This window comes from Somniosus microcephalus, chromosome 26 (assembly GCF_052327205.1).
Source record: "Somniosus microcephalus isolate GS21.2 chromosome 26, FLI_Smic_1.0, whole genome shotgun sequence".
Taxonomy (NCBI): domain Eukaryota; kingdom Metazoa; phylum Chordata; class Chondrichthyes; order Squaliformes; family Somniosidae; genus Somniosus; species Somniosus microcephalus.
In genome coordinates this window covers 7,670,654-7,689,364 of record NC_141012.1, presented here as the reverse complement: position 1 = coordinate 7,689,364, position 18,711 = coordinate 7,670,654, and the positions used below count along the sequence as shown (strand labels likewise).

The following is an 18,711-nucleotide window of genomic DNA, read 5'->3' as shown; positions in this document are numbered from 1 at the left end:
CTCCCTCTCCCCCAATGCCCTCCCTCTCCCCCAATGCCCTCCCTCTCCTCCAATCCCTCCCTCTCCCCCAATCCCTCCCTCTCCCCCAATGCCCTCCCTCTCCCCCAATGCCCTCCCTCTCCTGCTTGCCCCATGCTCAGATACTGGAAATAAAACATTGGTTTAGCCACATGGCCTCCCAGTAGTTCTTTCGCTGTGCTTTGCTTAGCCTGTGCATTGTTGGTGTGCATCTACTGTCGGATGTCTCAGCCCAGTACCTTGGACATTCACTGTCCACCCTTTCAGTAACAGAATTCAAAAAGGCAGACCGGGCGGAAGCCTTCATATATTTCCCCTCGACCCCGGTTCCTGATCCCGATTGCGAGTTAACAGGTGGAGATGCCAATTGGAAGTCTGTCTTCGCTGTGTGTAAGGGGCGAGTGATCAAATGCCACATCCTTGGCTCTGAAAGGTTTTTCCCCCAATCTCATTCTCCTGGAACACGGCCATTAGTGATTCTGAGAATTTGCAGAATAGAAACATCTCCATTCCTCACCTCTAATCTCCGTCACCTTTCCAATCGCTCTTGTCTCTGATTTATTGGAACCGCTCTGGTCAATGGTCTTTAGAGCTTTCCTCTTCTGTTCCTCCTAAGCTCCAAGTACAATATCTTGTGCTCTTTCTCTCCCTCCCTGCAACTGAACTCTAGCTCCCAAGGCCTCTCAGCTGTGAGGTTTATCGGCTAGGTGTCCCCCATTCATTACTCCCTGATTTCGCCTCAAACTTTGTGCTCTCCTACATTGAGGGGTTTTGATAGAGTAAATAGGGAGAAACTGTTTCCAGTGGCAGGAGGGTCGGTAACCAGAGGACACAGATTGAAGGTGACTGGTAAAAGAACCAGAGGGGAGATGAGGAGAATGTTTGTACGCAGCGATTTATTGTGATCTGGAATGCGCTGCCTGAAAGGGCGGTGGAAGCAGATTCAATAGTAACTTTCAAAAGAGAGTTGGATAAAGGAAATACTTGCAGGACTGTGGGGAAAGAGCAGGGAGAGTGGGACTAAATGGAGAGCTCTTTCAAAGAGCCGGCACAGGCACGACGGGCCGAATGGCCTCCTCTTCTGCTGTATGATTCTATAATTCCAACTGTTTCTCCAAAATGGACAGAAAAATGGTTTAGCCCAAACTGTCTATCATTGCTTTAGTTTATGACTGGATTGGTTGAACTGTGCCATAGGGGACTGTCATGTGCTTTAATTAATCATCAACCACTTCCATTTCCAGTCACTCAGTCACACAAAGGCCACAGCTCCCGCTGCTGGATTGACCATGATGACTGCGGGGGGGGGGGGGGGGGGGGGGGGTTGCAGTCTCGGGGGTTTATAATTAGAAGATTTTGATTCATGTTTCTCGTGCTGTGGATTGCTGGGGTTGGGAGCTGAACCCCCGACATTCATGGGAACGATCCGTTCCTCCGTAACCTGAGCAAAGTAAAAACGCACTTAAAGCCAGATCTCATCACTGCTCATACTGGAGGCTTTGTAGATATATCCATACATCGGGAAACGAACAGACCCTGCAGCAAAGGGATAGAGAATGCAATCAGGTGACCAACTTTAGACAATGAGCATTTAGCCCAATGCAGCTCGTCTACTCAGTGCCGCAGTGGTCATGGTCTCCGTGGGAACCCCCTGTAATTATTAACACACTCCCGGGGACCCCCTGTAATTATTAACACATTCCCAGAGACCCCCTGTAAATATTAACACACTCCCGGAGACCCCTGTAAATATTAACACACTCCCGGAGATCCCCTGTAAATATTAACACACTCCTGGGGACCCCCTGTAAATATTAACACACTCCTGGAGACCCCCTGTAATTATTAACACACTCCCGGAGACCCCTGTAATTATTAACACACTCCCGGAGACCCCCTGTAAATATTAACACACTCCCGGAGACCCCCTGTAAATATTAACACACTCCCGGAGGCCCCCTGTAATTATTAACACACTCCCGGAGACCCCCTGTAATTATTAACACACTCCCGGAGACCCCCTGTAATTATTAACACACTCCCGGGGACCCCCTGTAAATATTAACACACTCCTGGAGACCCCCTGTAATTATTAACACACTCCCGGGGACCCTGTAAATATTAACACACTCCCGGAGATCCCCTGTAAATATTAACACACTCCCGGGGACCCCTGTAAATATTAACACTCCCGGAGACCCCCTGTAATTATTAACACACTCCCGGAGACCCCCTGTAAATATTAACACACTCCCGGGGACCCCCTGTAATTATTAACACACTCCCGGAGACCCCCTGTAATTATTAACACTCTCCTGGGGACCCCCTGTAATTATTAACACATTCCGGGGACCCCCTGTAATTATTAACACACTCCCGGAGACCCCCTGTAATTATTAACACACTCCCGGGGACCCCTGTAAATATTAACACACTCCCGGAGACCCCCCTGTAATTATTAACACACTCCCGGAGACCCCCTGTAATTATTAACACACTCCCGGAGACCCCCTGTAATTATTAACACACTCCCGGAGACCCCCTGTAAATATTAACACACTCCGGGAGACCCCCTGTAATTATTAATACACTCCCGTGGACCCCCTGTAAATATTAACACACTCCCGGGGACCCTCCTATAATTATTAACACACTCCCAGAGACCCCCTGTAATTATTAACACACTCCTGGAGACCCCCCTGTAATTATTAACCCACTCCCGGGGACCCCCTGTAAATATTAACACAGTCCCGGGGACCCTCCTATAATTATTAACACACTCCTGGAGACCCCCTGTAATTATTAACACACTCCCGGAGACCCCCTGTAATTATTAACACACTCCTGGAGACCCCCTGTAATTATTAACACACTCCCGGGGACCCCCTGTAAATATTAACACACTCCCGGAGACCCCCTGTAATTATTAATACACTCCCAGGGACCCCCTGTAAATATTAACACACTCCCGGGGACTCTCCTATAATTATTAACACACTCCCAGAGACCCCCTGTAATTATTAACACACTCCCGGGGACCCCCCAGCAAATATTAACACACTCCCGGTGACCCCCAGCAAATATTAACACACTCCCGGTGACCCCCAGCAAATATTAACATGCTCCCTGCATTGAGATTGTCCCCAGTTCATTTTACACAGGGGCCTGAGAGCCAATAAACAGAGGGCTTTGATTCGAACCTGCAGGTGACAAACGAGTGTCTCACCCACTTCCCCATCCAATCCCCTAGAAACGAGCTTCACTTCACACACCAACAGCCCAGTGAACCTGCACCTTGTGTCTCATGAGGTTGGTGCTCAATAATGGACTGTCACTGTGAAAGGAGGGGTCCCTGGAGGAATGAATTAAAGGCTGAGCAGGAGTGAGAGTCACGTTATGTAACTAGTCACCTTTAGGGTCCACGGCAGCAGAGTTCTCCTGATCTGACAGATCATCGCACGCCGGCTGGTTTTCAGACAGATGCCTCGACGCTCCATCAGCCTCTGGTTTATTGCAGAAAGCATGATGCAGTTAGTAAATACCCAGGTATCTCCAAACTTCAGAATCTTAACCATTCCTGCTTTCTATTTTGGAAAAATTCCAGCAAGAGAGAAAATCAAGCACATTAAAACCTTTTAATCCCAACTTGCACCAAGCCCCGTTCACCCATCACCCCCTGTGCTCGCTGACCTACATTGGCTACCGGTCCGGCAACGCCTCGATTTTAAAATTCTCATCCTTGTTTTCAAATCCCTCCATGGGCTCGACCCTATCTCTGTATTTCTTAAGGCTAAAGGGATCAAGGGATATGGGGAGAAAGCAGGGACAGGGTACTGAGTTTGATTGATCAGCCGTGATCTCATTGAATGGCGGAACAGGCTCGAGGGGCCGAATGGCCTGCTCCTGCTCCTATCTTCTATGTCTATGTTTCTATGTAATCTCCTCCAGCCCCACAATCCCCCGAGATCTCTGCACTCTACCAATTCTGGGCTCTCGCGCATCCCCGATCTCCATCGCTCCACCATTGGTGGCCGTGCCTTCAGCTGCCGAGGCCCTAAGCTCTGGAATTCCCTCCCTAAACCTCTCTGCCTCTCTCTCCTCCTTTAAGACGCTCCTTAAAACATGCGCTCCTTAAAATCTACCCCCTCTGTGTGCGGGATGCTCAGCGCCAGACCCCTACGCTACCTCCAATTTTACTTGCTCCTTTAACACAAAAAAGCCAGTGGATCTCGGAGGAGCTGCCGCTCAGGCTGCAGACCCTGGATTACCTGCGGGGTGTCGGTTCAGATCATTGGCGTCCTGATGCTGATTCAGCTGCAGGTTTGACTGGAGGGAGATGTTCTCCCTCGGGATCTGTGCGTCATCGCATTTAACATTTGTGGAATTGCTGCATTGACAAAAAGACACAAGCGTTTTATGGAAGAGTTGAAATTTGTACTCCATGCCGTTTTGTTTGGTAGTAGAGAATCAGAGTTCCCTCTCTCAGTTCCCCCCACTGCGCCACGCTCCCAGGACTCTGTCAGTGACATTGAGTCGACTGGGCCAATACTCTTTGGAGTTTAGAAGAATGAGAGGTGATCTCGTTGAAAATGAGGTTGGAGATTAAGGCACATTATTGGCCCAATGTGGAAGGAGCTTAACTCTGCATCTGATGCATGTTGTACCTGGTTAAATGCTTGGCTCGGGGCATGAAGGGTCATGTCAAGGGGACAGGTTGTATAAACTTGGCTTGTATTCCCTTGAGTTTGGAAGGTTGAGGGGTGATCTGATTGAGGTGTTTACAAAGATTAAAGGATTTGATTGGGGGGGGGGTCCATAAGAAAGGGGCACAATTACAGCCAAGCCTTCAGGAGCGAAATCAGGAAACTCTTTTTCACATACAGCGTGGTGGAAATCTGGAACTGTCTCCCGTAAAAGGCTGTGGATGCTGGGGGCTGAATAGTAAATTTCAAATGTAGGAAGTCACACAACACCAGGTTATAGTCCAACAGCTTTATTTGAAATCACAAGGATGTCGTTCACCTGACGAAGGAGCAGCGCTCCAAAAGCTTGTGATTTCAAATAAAGCTGTTGGACTATAACCTGGTGTTGTGTGACTTCCTACATTTGTCCACCCCAGTCCAACACCGGCATCTCCACATCATGGCTACTATCGACACCAGTAAATTTCAAGACTGAGATCGATAAGTTTTTGTACGGTAAGGGCATCAAGGGAGATCAGAGGCGGGGAAACAGAGTTGAGTTAGAGATTAGCCATAACCTAATTGAATGGCGCAACAGGCTCGAGGGGCTGAATGGCCTCCTCCTGTTCCTGTCTTTTTATTACACACCGGGTTTGATTTGTGGACCGATTGGAGTCAGCTGATCTTCAGGCAACAGTTGGGTCCCTGATCCAGGGAGAGAAAAATCAGCCAGGGTTCCCACTCCTGATCACCATCCAGCGACTCTACAACAACAAATTGCATTTATATAGCACCTTTAACATAGTGAAACGTCCCAAGGCGCTTCACAGGAGCGATTATCAAACAAAATTTGACACCGAGCCACGTAAGGAGATATTAGGACAGGAGCTTGGTCAAAGAGGTAGGTTTTAAGGAACATCTTAAAGCAGGAAAGAGAGGTAGTGAGGCAGAGGGGTTTAGGGAGGGAATTCCAGAGCTTAGGGCCGAGGCAACAGAAGGCACGGCCACCAATGGTGGAGCAATGAAAATCGAGGATGCTCAAGAGGCCAGAATTGGAGGAGCGCCGAGATCTCGGGGGGCGGGGGGTGGGGGGGTTGTGGGGCTGGAGGAGGTTACAGAGATAGGGAGGGGTGAGGCCATGGAGGGATTGGAAAACAAGGATGAGAATTTTAAAATCGAGGCGTTGCCGGACCGGGAGCCAATGTAGGTCAGTGAGCACAGGGGGTGATGGGTGAACGGGACTTGGTGCGAGTTAGGACACGGGGCAGTGAGCACAGGGGGTGATGGGTGAACGGGACCGGGTGCGAGTTAGGACACGGGGCAGTGAGCACAGGGGGTGATGGGTGAACGGGGCCGGGTGCGAGTTAGGACACGGGCCAGCAGCGTGTGTGGGACATAGGGTGACGAGGTTCAATCTTGGCTGAGATAATCTCCACAATTGAATATGCTGGTTACACTCACTGCAAAGCATAGGCACGGTCAAGGTCAGTACCCAGCAAGGGGAGAAGGGGAAGCAGAGAATAAACTAAAAGAAAACATCCAAATGTCATCGAGTAGATTATTTACCTGTGAACAGCAGAGTCACAGCCAGGTTTTAAATCTGGAACAGAATGAAAAAAAACTAATCAATTGTGTCCGGTACACGTTAGTCCCGGGAATCAATCGATTCCAATGTGCCAGCTGTGGCTCAGTGGGTGGCACTCTCGTCTCTGAGTCAGAAGGTCGTGTGTTCAAGTCCCACTCCAGAGACTCGAGCACAAAAATCCAGGCTGACACTCCCAGTGCAGGACTGAGTGGGCGCTGCAATGTCGGAGGTGCCGTCTTTCGGATGAGACGTTAAACCGAGGCCCCATCTGCCCTCTCAGGTGGATGTAAAAGATCCCACGGCACAATTTCGAAGAAGAGCAGGAGGAGTTCTCCACAGTGTCCTGGGGCCAATATTTATCCCTCAATCAACATCACTGAAAACAGATTATCCGGTCATTATCACATTGCTGTTTGTGGGATCTTGCTGTGCGCAAAATGGCTGCCACATTTCCTACATTACAACAGTGACTACTCCACAATTTAGGAAGGTCATGAAGGCTTTGGTGAGGGTACAAAAGATTGAATAGTTTCAGGGATCACAGTTATGTGGATAGAGAAAGGCTAAGAGGAGATTTAATAGAAGTGTTCAAAATTATGCAGGGTTTAGACGGAGCAAATAAAGAGAAACTGTTTCCAGTGGCTGAAGGGTCGATAACCAGAGGGCACAGATTTAACATGATTGGAAAAAGAACCAGAGGCGACATGAGGGAAAACATTTTTACACAACGAGTGGTTAGGATTTGGAACGCGCTGCCTGATAGCGCGGTGGATACAGATTCAATAGTAGCCTTCAAAAGGAATTGGATAAATACTTGAAGGAGAAAAAATCACAGGAATCTGGGGAAAGAGCGGGGAGTGGGACTGACTGGATTGATCTTCGAAAGAGCCGGCACAGACTCGATGGGCCGAATGGCCTCCTCCTGTGCTGTACTGTGCTACGATTCTATGAACTCGCTGTCACTCCATTAGCTTCAGATCTCCAGGGAAATGTGGCTTGCGAATGGCAGGTGCCTTCGCACAGGAAAGAAACAGAAACAGTGATGGATGACCCAACACTCCTGGGGAAGGTTTTATGGATCTTCTCAATTACCAGTCATCCTTGAGTGGAAGGAGTCAAGAGCAGGACCCCTCCAACTTTCTTGCACTCAACAACTGCCCGCATCAACGCCCCCCATCCCCGCCCCACCACAAGTAGCTTCATTGAGCGGGAGGCAGCTCTGTGAGCAGGCTCTACCACAACGGGTCACCACACCAACACGCTGCAATGCCCCATCCCGCTCGGTGTCTTACCTGCGCTCTCCTTCTTCCTCCGGTATACGGCACACAGTACAATAACGTTCAGGAGCAGGATGGTGAGGAGCCCAAGGACTCCCCCGAGAATGATCACCAGCACAGGCACTTCAACACGTGAATGGAGGAAACCTGGGAGGAAAAGGTGAAAGAATGAGTGGCCCAAGTGATACATGAGCCACTTCCACAACAAAAGGACAGACTTGCATTTCGATAGCACCTTTCATGCCCTTCCGACAGTGCAGCACTCCCTCAGCACTGCCCCTCCGACAGTGCGGTGCTCTCGCAGTACTGCCCCTCCAACAGTGCAGCACTCCCTCAGTACTACCCCTCCAACAGTGCGGCGCTCCCTCAGTACTGCCCCTCCGACAGTGCAGCACTCCCTCAGTACTGCCCCTCCGACAGTGCGGCGCTCCCTCAGTACTGCCCCTCCGACAATGCGGCGCTCTCTCAGTACTGCCCCTCCGACAGTGCAGCACTCCCTCAGTACTGCCCCTCCGACAGTGCGGCGCGCCCTCAGTACTGCCCCTCTGACAGTGCGGCGCTCCCTCAGTACTGCCCCTCCAACAGTGCGGCGCTCCCTCAGTACTGCCCCTCCGACAGTGCGGCGCTCCCTCAGTACTGCCCCTCCGACAGTGCAGCACTCCCTCAGCACTGCCCCTCCGACAGTGCGGCGCTCCCTCAGTACTGCCCCTCCGACAGTGCGGCGCTCCCTCAGTACTGCCCCTCCGACAGTGCGGCGCTCCCTCAGTACTGCCCCTCCGACAGTGCGGCGCTCCCTCAGTACTGCCCCTCCGACAGTGCGGCACTCCCTCAGTACTGCCCCTCCGACAGTGTGGCGCTCCCTCAGTACTGCCCCTCTGACAGTGCAGCGCTCCCTCAGTAATGCCCCTCCGACAGTGCGGCGCTCCCTCAGTACTGCCCATCCGACAGTGCGGCGCTCCCTCAGTAATGCCCCTCCGACAGTGCGGCGCTCCCTCAGTAATGCCCCTCCGACAGTGCGGCGCTCCCTCAGCACTGCACTGAAGGTGTCAGCCTGGATTATGTGCTGAAGGCACTGGATTGGGACTTAAAATTAGAAATTGGTGAAAATGAGTGAATAGTATCATTCGGCAAAGGAGGAGGCCATTCAGCCCCTCGAACCTGCTCCACCGTTCAATTAGATCATCGCTGATCACCTCAACTTCATTTTCCTGCCTTAGCTCCAATACCTTGATACCCTTACCGACAGGAATCAACTCATTTTGGAAGTCCAGAGCTTTAGAACAGCTTTGAATGGGCTATATAACCAACGGTGGACTTTTCATGGTTTTCCCCTTACCTGGTAAAGAAATGGATGAGTTGGTCACACCAAATTGATTGCTGGCGGTGAAGGAGTAGTTCTTGGCCAGGCTGGACAACTGCACGTGGACAGTGTGGTTGGTCAACCAAGGGTAGCTCTTGGTGTCCAGGATCATGAAATTGGAGGTGTTGACAATTACGTGGCCACTTTCGTCCACCCAGGTAATGGTGGCAGGTGGGTTCGCATGGACCAGGACAAAGAGGACCAGGAACAGACCCGAGTCGTTGCGTTCCTTATACTCGGCATCCATCCGAACAACTTCAGGTTTAACTGGGGGAAAAATACAGGAAGGACAAGAATTCTCATTTAGTGGCATAACAACAACAGCAACTCGGATTTGTATAGCGCCTTTAACATAGGAAAACTTTCCAAGGCGCTGCATGGGAGCGTAATTTGACACCAAGCCAAAGAAGGAGACATTAGGACAGGTGACCAAAGGCTTGGTCAAAGAAGTAGGCTTTAAGGAGCGTCTTTAAAGGAGGAGAGAGAGGTAGAGAGGTGGAGAGGTTTAGGGAGGGAATTCCAGAGCTTAGGACCCAGGCAGCTGAAGGCACGGCCGCCAATGGTGCGGCAGGACATGTTTGGAAGCAGCTATAACCAGGGTTGAGGGCTCGCGACCGTGGTGTTTGCTGAGGCCCATAACAAAGAACCACAAAGTCCAGGGCCTTGCCAAGGCCTCATCATGTTTCAAGAACTCTAGATTAAAAAGCCAAGGAGGAGAAGAGGCCATTCAGCCCATTACAGCTTGTTCCTCCCCCAGCCTGCATTTGAACACCCCAATAGTCTTACCTTCACTACCTTGCCTGGTAGATTATTCCATCCATTTATTTATCTTTGAGCAAAGAAATATGTTTCTAATATCTGTTTAAAATGTATTTTTCACTAAATTCAATTTACATCCTCTGGTCCTACTAGCCTGAATTTCCTTTAAGTGCTGCCTGGGTTCACCAGCAAATCCAGTCTCTTCCGCCACATCAAAAATAAATATCAACAACAACTTGCATTTATATAGCGCCTTTAACACAGTAAAACGTCCCAGGGCGCCTCACGGGAGCGATTATCAAACAAAATTTGACACCGAGCCACATGAGGCGATATTAGGGCAGATAAAGAAGTAGGTTTTAAGAAGTGTCTTAAAGGAGGTAAGAGAGGTAAGAGAGTCAGAGAGGTTTAGGGAGGGAATTCCAGAGCTCAGGGCCCAGGCAGCTGAAGGCACGGCCGCCAATGGTGGGGTGATTAAAATCAGGGGTGCTCAAGAGGGCAGAATTAGAGGAGCGCAGATATCTCGGTGGGGGGGTGGGGATGTGGGGCTGGAGGAGATTACAGAGATAGGGAGGGGGCGAGGGCCATGGAGGGATTTGAAAACAAGGATGAGGATTTTGAAATTAATGCGTTGCTTAACCGGGAGCCAATGTAGGTCAGTGAGCACAGGGGTGATGGGTGAACGGGACTTGGTGCGAGTTAGGACACGGGCAGCCGAGTTTTGGATGACCTCAGGTTTACATAGGGTGGAATGTGGGAGGCCAGCCAGGAGTGTGTTGGAATAGTCAAGTCTAGAGGTAACAAAGACATGGATGAGGGTCCAAGTGCCTTCGGGTGCTAGCAGGTGTCCTGGGTACTGAGACTCACACTGAAGTATCTCAGCAGCCTGTGAGTTTCAAAGTCCATCCAATTCAGTCATGGGACAAAGCTGAAAAATGTCTTCAATCTTAGCCCCGTGCAGATTGATTTCCCTGTCCAAGGGCTCCTTGGTACCAGCTCCATTCAATCAATGCTTGATGGTCTTTGTGTCCATCTGAGTGCTTTAATGCTGGCAGTTTGCATGGATCGAGATAAGGGAGGCTTGTCTTTAATTAGCTTGTTTGGTGTTTCACAGAGATAGCGGTGGCGTAAAATGACAGATTATATTGTCAGCTTGGATTTTCAGCAAACTTTTGATAAGGTCCCACCAAGGTGAGCCATGACTGCCAGCAGTGTGCTTTCCTGGCTTTAGGTGCCTCCCAGTGTAGATCCCAGTGCAGGTCCCAGTGCAGCTCCCATTAGAATGGATGGAGCTGGTCTCCTAGTCAGTGACATCACCAGAGTGGCCAGGAGGCCCAGACGGCAGGATATTCAATGCATGTCCAGAGTCACACTGTCACACATGCGAATTTCCATTTCCTTGAACAAGGTATGGCAATCAGACCGTATGGCTTCAAAGGGATACACCACGGTTTACTCAGCTCCACCTTAGCTCCTGTGCAGCATCTTAGAGAAAAGAAAGATTTTCAGCGCCTTTCACGACCTCAGGACGTCCCAAAGCGCTTTACAGCCAATGAAGTACTTTTTGAAGTGTAGTCACTGTTGTAATGTGGGAAACACAGCAGCCAATTGGCGCACAGCAAGCTCCCACAAGCAGCAACATGATAATGACCAGATAATCTGTTTCAGTGATGTTGGTGAGGGATAAATATTGGCCCCAGGACACCAGGGAGAACTCCCCTCCCTGCCCTTCTTTGGAATAGTGGCGAGAGGGCAGACAAGGCCTCGGTTTAATGTCTCATCTGAAAGACGGCCTCTCCGACAGTGCGGCGCTCCCTCAGTACTGCCCCTCCGACAGTGCGGCGCTCCCTCAGTATTGCTCCTCTGACAGTGCAGCGCTCCCTCAGTACTGCCCCTCTGACAGTGCAGCGCTCCCTCAGTACTGCCCCTCCAATAGTGCAGCACTCCCTCAGTATTGCCCCTCCGACAGTGCGGCGCTCCCTCAGTACTGCCCCTCCAACAGTGCGGCGCTCCCTCAGTACTGCCCCTCCGACAGTGCGGCGCTCCCTCAGGACTGCCCCTCCGACAGTGCAGCGCTCCCTCAGTACTGCCCCTCCGACAGTGCAGCGCTCCCTCAGTACTGCACTGGGAGTGGCGGCCTAGATTTATGCTCGAGTCTCTGGAGTGGGGCTTGAACTCACAACTTTCTGACTCAGAGGCAAGAGTGGGACCCACTGAGCCACAGCCGACACTTGGAATGTTTTACTACGCTAAAGGCGCTATATCAAGTTGTTGTTGTTAAACCCTGACTCCCCAACTCCCCTTTCCCCGCCCCGCCTCCTCCTCAGAACAAGATAGCATTGGGAACTCATGGAGCGAGGGATCGCAGGCTGGAAATCTCGTAATACATCCTACCCGGAACAGGGATACAACCCGCGCCTCCTCCCGAGCATCAGCTACTCGAACCTCCCAGGGCGTTCCCAGTACTCACAAGCCAAGCGCAGGCAGCGCAAGGAGCGCACGTCAACCCAAGCACCCCGCCCACCCGCCCCTTCAACCACCGTCTGCCCCACCTGTGACAGAGACTGTAGGTCCCGCATCAGACTCATCAGTCACCTGAGAACTCATTTTTTAATGTGGAAGCAAGTCACCCTTGCTGCAGATCTTGAGTATTGTGTGCAGTTTTGGTCGCCTTATTTGAGGAAGGATGTACTTGCCATGGAAGGAGTGCAGCGAAGATTCAACAGGCTGATATCTGGGATGGCAGGAATGACATATGAGGAGAGATTGGGTCGATTAGGCTTATATTCGCTGGAGTTTAGAAGAATGAGAGGGGATCTCATTGAAACTTATAAAATTTTAACAGGACTAGGCAGACTAGATGCAGGAAGAATGTTCCCGATGGCAGGGGAGTCCAGAACCAGGGGTCACAGTCTAAGGATAGGGGGTAAGCCATTTAGGACAGAGATGAAGAGGAATTTCTTCACCCAGAGAGTGGTGAACCTGTGGAATTCTCTACCACAGAAGGCCGTTAAGGCCGATTCATTAAATATATTCAAGAAGGAGTTAGATATATTTCTTGAGGCTAAAGGGATCAAGGGATATGGGGAGAAGGCAGGGACCGGGTACTGAATTTGGATGATCAGCCATGATCTCATTAAATGGCGGAGCAGGCTCGAGGGGCCGAATGGCCTACTCCAGCTCCGATCTTCTATGTTTCTATCCTCGGGACTGCCGAAGAAGACTCACACTGCACATTGAGGATGACACTGGCGTTCTGGGTTTTCCCGGTCACAGGGTCAGTGGCCGAGCAGTTGAGTTCCTTGTCCTTCCTGCGGGTGGTAATCACAAAGGTGCTCAAGCTCTGGTTGGTGGTGTCGCTGGAGCTGGGGATCAGCATTGTCTGGTTACTCTCCTGTCTTTTACCATTCAGGTACCAGGTGACAACAGGCACCGACTTCCAGCCATCCATCCTGCAGGTAAACTCTCTGGCAGCATTCTCCTCCAAGGTGACCACAGGACGAGGCCGCCCGTTGAGTAAAGGAAACGGCTCCGCGATTTCTGAAACAAAAGCACTCAGTAAAATGATCGTTGTACCATCGGAACCCCCAAAATTTTGCTGGGGGTGCAATTCCGTGATGATAGGCACCCCATCGGAACCTCACCCCAGGTGACCATTCTTCAAGCATGAACCCAGTGAGTGTGGCAGGCTATTCAACACGCGGGGCATCACAGCTGCGCCAGATCCCCCCCCCTCACCCGACCCCCCACGCAGTGTCCAGCGGCGGGGGTCACTGGTCAGTGATTGGAAACTCTGGCTGACTGTTACCCCTTGCGAGTCAATGGGGCACTGAAGCAAAGTGCAGCACCCCGCACTGAGGTTAGCTCACTGAGCACAGGCCGAGGACGGAGAGGCCCGCGTAGAATTTACAGAAACAGGCCATTCGGCCCAACTGGTCCGTGCTGGTGTTTCTGCTCCACATGAGCCTCCTCCCACCCCTCTTCATCTCACCCCATCAGCATATCCTTCTATTCCTTTCTCCCTCATGTGTTTATCCAGCTTCCCCTTAAAGGTATCTATACTATTTGCCTCAACCACTCCTTGTGGTAACAAGTTCCACATTCTAGGTAAAGAAGTTTCTCCTGAATTCCCCTCCGGCGCACCGTGGCTGCCGTGCGCACCATCTACAAGATGCACTGCAGCAACTCGCCAAGGCTTCTTCGAGAGCTAAAGAAGTCTCTCCTAAATTCCCTATTGGATTTTTTTGAGACTATATTATATTTATGGTTTTGGACTCCACTACAAGTGGAAATATCTTCTCTACATCTACCCTATTGAATCCTTTCATAATCTTTAAGACCTCGATCAGGTCACCCCTCAGCCTTCTCTTTTCTAGAGAAAAGAGCCCCGGCCCGTTCAGCCTAGTACCATAGAGAAGGGGGGAGGGGGTTTGCATTTAGCATTGGGCCATTCAGGCATCCGCCTGTTGACACAGACAAGCGTTGGAAGCACTTTGCACCTGACGTTACCTCGACGGTTCCTGCTGAGGTCCCGGGGCAAGGTGAGGGACAGGGAGAAAGAAAACCGCTGGCTGAACTAGAGAGAATGAAAATCCAAGCGCTCCCTGTGCTGAGGTACCTGAGCGAACGTAGGCCTCCAGCTGCAGAAGAAGGAAGGCTCCTACGACATTGTCACATCCAGCCACTCTCATGTTGGAGGCTGCTCTCCTGCTTTTATTACATCTTCCCTGAAACTGGGCCAAAAAAAACCAAACAACACATTATCGTTTGCTTCCCACGGTAAGAGAAGGAACTTGCATTTCTATAGCGCCTTTCACAACCTCAGGACATCCCAAAGCGCTTTACAGCCAATGAAGTACTTTTTGAAGTGCAGTCACTGTTGTAATGTAGGAAACGCGGCAGCCAATTTGCGCACAGCAAGCTCCCACAAACAGCAATGCGATAATGACCAGATCATCTGTTTTAGTGATGTTGGTTGATGGATAAATATTGACCAGGACAACGGGGAGAACTCCCCTGCTCTTCTTCAAAATAGTGCCATGGGATCTTTTACGTCCACCTGAGAGAGCAGACGGGGCCTCGGTTTAACGTCTCATCTGAAAGACGGCACCTCCGACTGTGCAGCACTCCCTCAGTACTGCCCCTCCGACAGTGCGGCGCTCCCTCAGTACTGCCCCTCCGACAGTGCGGCGCTCCCTCAGTACTGCCCCTCCGACAGTGCGGCGCTCCCTCAGTACTGCCCCTCCGACAGTGCGGCGCTCCCTCAGTACTGCCCCTCCGACAGTGCGGCGCTCCCTCAGTGCTGCCCCTCCGACAGTGCGGCGCTCCCTCAGTGCTGCCCCTCCGACAGTGCGGCGCTCCCTCAGTGCTGCCCCTCCGACAGTGCGGCGCTCCCTCAGTACTGCCCCTCCGACAGTGCGGCGCTCCCTCAGTACTGCCCCTCCGACAGTGCGGCGCTCCCTCAGTACTGCCCCTCCGACAGTGCGGCGCTCCCTCAGCAGTGCACTGGGAGTGTCAGCCCAGATTTTTGTGCTCAAGTCTCTGGAGCGGGACTTGAACCCACAACCTTCTGACTCAGAGATGAGAATGCTACCCACTGTGACACAGCTACATGTTGCTGATGGTTTCATTTCTTAAAGCTGTGCTACTCTCAATGGCTTAGTGGGTAAATGCACTGCATTTATATAGCGCCTTTAATGTAGTAAACCGTCCCAAGGTGCTTCAATGGAGCGATTATCAAACAAAATTTGACACCGAACCACATGAGCCGATATTAGGGCAGGTGACCAAACTCTTGATCAAAGGGGTAGGTTTTAAGGAGGAGAGGCGGAGAGGATTATGGAAGGAAGCCCAGACACGCACTTCTCACTGGGGATGGGTCAGGAACAGGAACCCTGGCTGCTTGTCTCCCTCCCTAATTCAGACATGTAGCTCATTGTCGCGCCCTATCCATCACATCGTGTAACTCTGTACAGGTGGCAATTCAAAACCCCTGGTCTATTGGCCATTTAACACTCACCGAGGGGGCTCTGAAACTTGCTCATTTTATGCGATACATTTAATGCAACAAGAATATTCATAAAATCAGGTGGTATTTACAGCAGAGGAACAGGCCATTCAGCCCAAAAGGCCCATGCCGGTGTTTATGCTCCACACGAGCCCTCTTCATCTCACCCTACCAACATATCCTTCTATTCCTTCCTCCCTCATGTGCTTATCCAGCTTCCCCTTAAATGCATCTCTGCTCTTCGCCTCAACCACTTGTGGCAGCGAGTTCCACATTCTCACCACTCTCCGAGTTCCTTATTGGATTTATTAGTGACTATCTTATATTTATGGCCCGTGGTTTTGGACTCCTCCTCCAGTGGAAACACCTTCTTTACGTCCACCTTTTCAAAACTGAGATGAGGAGAAACTTCTTCACTCAGAGGGCAGTAAATCTATGGAATTTGCTACCCCAGAGAGCTGTGGAAGCTGCGACATTAAATAAATTTAAAACGGAGATAGACAGTTTCCTAGCAGATAAGGGAATTCGGGGTTACGGGGAGCGGGCAGGGAAGTGGACGTGAGTCTAGGTTCGGATCAGCCATGATCCTATTGAATGGCGGAGCAGGCCCAAGGGGCCGTATGGCCTACTCCTGCTCCTACTTCTTATGTTATGTTCTTATGACCCCTTCATAATCTTAAAAACCTCCATTAGGTCACCCTTCAGCCTTCTCTTTTCTAAAGAAGGGAACCCCAGCCTGTTCAGTCTTCCCTGATATTTATAACCTCTTAGTTCTGGTATCATTCCTGTGAATCTCTTTTCCAGTGCTTCTATACCTTCAAGCCCCTCCGCCTCCACTTTCAACACACAGCCCGCGGTGGGAATATCTGACTTCGTAACCAGGAGTGTTCACGCTGAGTGATGGCCTTGTTGAACGCGCAAGGGATGTGGGCAAGGAACAAACACAGCCCATCTCAAAGCCAAATAATTCCAGGCCGCTGGGGTAACCGGGGTCTGGATCGTAGCTTCCTGGGGTTTCCGCAGGTGTGGGCCCCTCGCACCCCCCCCCCCCCCACCTCGTGCCCAGATTGTCCCTGCGCGCTACCTGCCTCTCTGCAACCAGAGGTCGGAGTGACAGGAAAGGAAGACTGTGGTGCAAGCTGGCATCGCCCCTGGCAAAGGCCCACGAAACAGAGAAATCCACTCTGCAAATAATAAACCCACCATAAATATGCCCGAGCCACCTTTGCTGTCAACGGCCGGGTGTAAGCTGTCCGGTGGCGATACCAGCCCTCCCCTGACTGACTGACCTTGCCTGGGCACTTGCCTTTGGTCACATGGACACGAAAGAGTAGGGGGATGAGCCCGATGCCATTCACCGTTCACTGCGCGTCACATTAAAAGCGACCCAGTAATTGGCCCGATATCTAATCGTAACACAGCACGAGGTTTACTTAACTTACAGGAAAACAGGAACAATTTAAAACAAGCTCACCTTGCTGATATTCCAGGGAGAGAGGCAAATGGCTTTGTGCTTTATTCAAGTGAGCCAGGACGAGGCATTTGGAGGCAATTCCTGTCCTTTAACCATGAGGAATCCCCCCCTCCCTCCGCCTTTCCCCTATTACTTGTGTGGCCTTCTCGCTGGTATCACAGCAGCTGCTCACTGACGTGCTGCACTGCAGGTCTGAGGGAAACCTGCAGACTCACTGAATCAAGCCTGGATTTAATGATTCTTATGCTCCAACAGCCTCTGTTTCTAATCCTGTGCCCACGACAGGCAGGCATATTATCACCAGCGGAGGAGTAATAAACATTGAACTCCCCCTCTTAGCCTCAGAATCCCCTCTCCCACGCACGCTTCCTCCTCTCTGTATCCTCGCCCACTGTCTTGAAAGCGAGACTCATCTCCTCCTCCTCCCCGCCCCCTCCCCCACCGCTCACTCTCTCCTGTAAGGGTTGCCAACTCTGGCTTTTTTTTATTCGTTTATGGGATGTGGGCGTCGCTGGCAAGGCCAGCATTTATTGCCCATCCCTAATTGCCCTCGAGAAGGTGGTGGTGAGCCGCCTTCTTGAACCGCTGCAGTCCGTGTGGTGAAGGTGCTCCCACAGTGCTGTTAGGGAGGGAGTTCCAGGATTTTGACCCAGCGACGATGAAGGATCGATGATATATTTCTAAGTCAGGATGGTGTGTGACTTGGAGGGGAACTTGGAGGTGGTGGTGTTCCCATGCGCCTGCTGGCCTTGTCCTTCTAGGTGGAAGAGGTCGTGGGTTTGGGAGGTGCTGCCGAAGAAGCCTTGGCAAGTTGCTGCAGTGCATCTTGTAGATGGTGCACACTGCAGCCACGGTGCGCCGGTGGAGGGAGTGAATGTTTAAGGTGGTGGATGTTACGTCCATGTAATAATAAGAAAAGGACTGCAGAGAACGGTACAACAGGAGTTTACTCAACGTGGTTCAAACTGCAACTAACTGTACAGATCACTACTCAGGGTTTATATACAGGTGTGGTCACTGCCGGTACTACAGTATACAGGAGTTGTAAAAAGTAGTTCTCTCCCTTAAGGTATATATACATTACATACATTACAATTCCTCCCCTTTTAGATTAACAGTACCATAATACTCATTTAACAATTAACATTTTTAATATACAATGTTATATGAAAATAGTCCATTCATATATTCAGTCTCTGGGGAGGCTTCCTGATTCTTTCTGGATAGCGCCTTTCCCGAGTGTCTCGCTCTTGGTGCGGAGGCGATTCTAGCACCCTGTCGTCAGTTGATTCATCAGCTTCCAATGCTATTGTTTCTGAGGTAGATGCGACCTGTACGTCGGGTTCCTCACCAGGTACGTATGGCCGAGACATGGGGTTGACTCATTCCTGTGACTCTAGGATCTGGTCAGCATGGCGTCTCACAATGTTCTCCCCAACATCCACTGTGTACATTAGTGGCCCCTGCCGTGTGCATATCGTTCCTGGTTGCCATTTCTCTGTTCGGTAGTCGCGGGCCAAGACTGGTTGCCCTACATTGAAGCTCCTTG

The 18,711-nt window shown here is 51.0% G+C and overlaps 1 protein-coding gene across 4 annotated transcripts; it reads right to left on the bottom strand.

The window, feature by feature from the left end:
- Nucleotides 1–86: 86 nt before the first annotated feature.
- Nucleotides 87–17,548, bottom strand: tmem25 (transmembrane protein 25). 4 transcript variants are annotated; one of them, XM_085967748.1, is made up of 9 exons: nucleotides 17,163–17,548; nucleotides 14,300–14,414; nucleotides 12,910–13,221; nucleotides 8,899–9,189; nucleotides 7,578–7,709; nucleotides 6,267–6,300; nucleotides 4,287–4,405; nucleotides 3,429–3,521; nucleotides 87–1,554 (listed from the first exon to the last, which is right to left on the bottom strand). In XM_085967748.1, the coding sequence occupies exons 2-9, from the start codon at nucleotides 14,370–14,372 to the stop codon at nucleotides 1,481–1,483; spliced, it is 1,128 nt and encodes a 375-aa protein (XP_085823874.1). In that variant the 5' UTR covers nucleotides 14,373–14,414; nucleotides 17,163–17,548; the 3' UTR covers nucleotides 87–1,480. The 4 variants fall into 4 exon arrangements, with proteins under 4 accessions (XP_085823874.1, XP_085823873.1, XP_085823876.1 ...); XM_085967747.1 differs by lacking the exon at nucleotides 17,163–17,548 and adding an exon at nucleotides 16,892–17,000; XM_085967750.1 differs by lacking the exon at nucleotides 14,300–14,414 and having other exon boundaries at nucleotides 17,163–17,240.
- Between the last annotated feature and the right edge of the window lie 1,163 nt (nucleotides 17,549–18,711).

Bases quoted from the DNA above. Each gene is read 5' to 3' on its own strand.
- tmem25 (XM_085967747.1), bottom strand. The intron at 13,222-14,299 runs GTACCTCAGCAC...CTTTTGTTTCAG, and splicing joins GGAGGCCTACGTTCGCTCAG to AAATCGCGGAGCCGTTTCCT. The intron at 7,710-8,898 runs GTAAGGGGAAAA...TTTTCCTCCCAG, and splicing joins CTCATCCATTTCTTTACCAG to GTTTCCTCCATTCACGTGTT.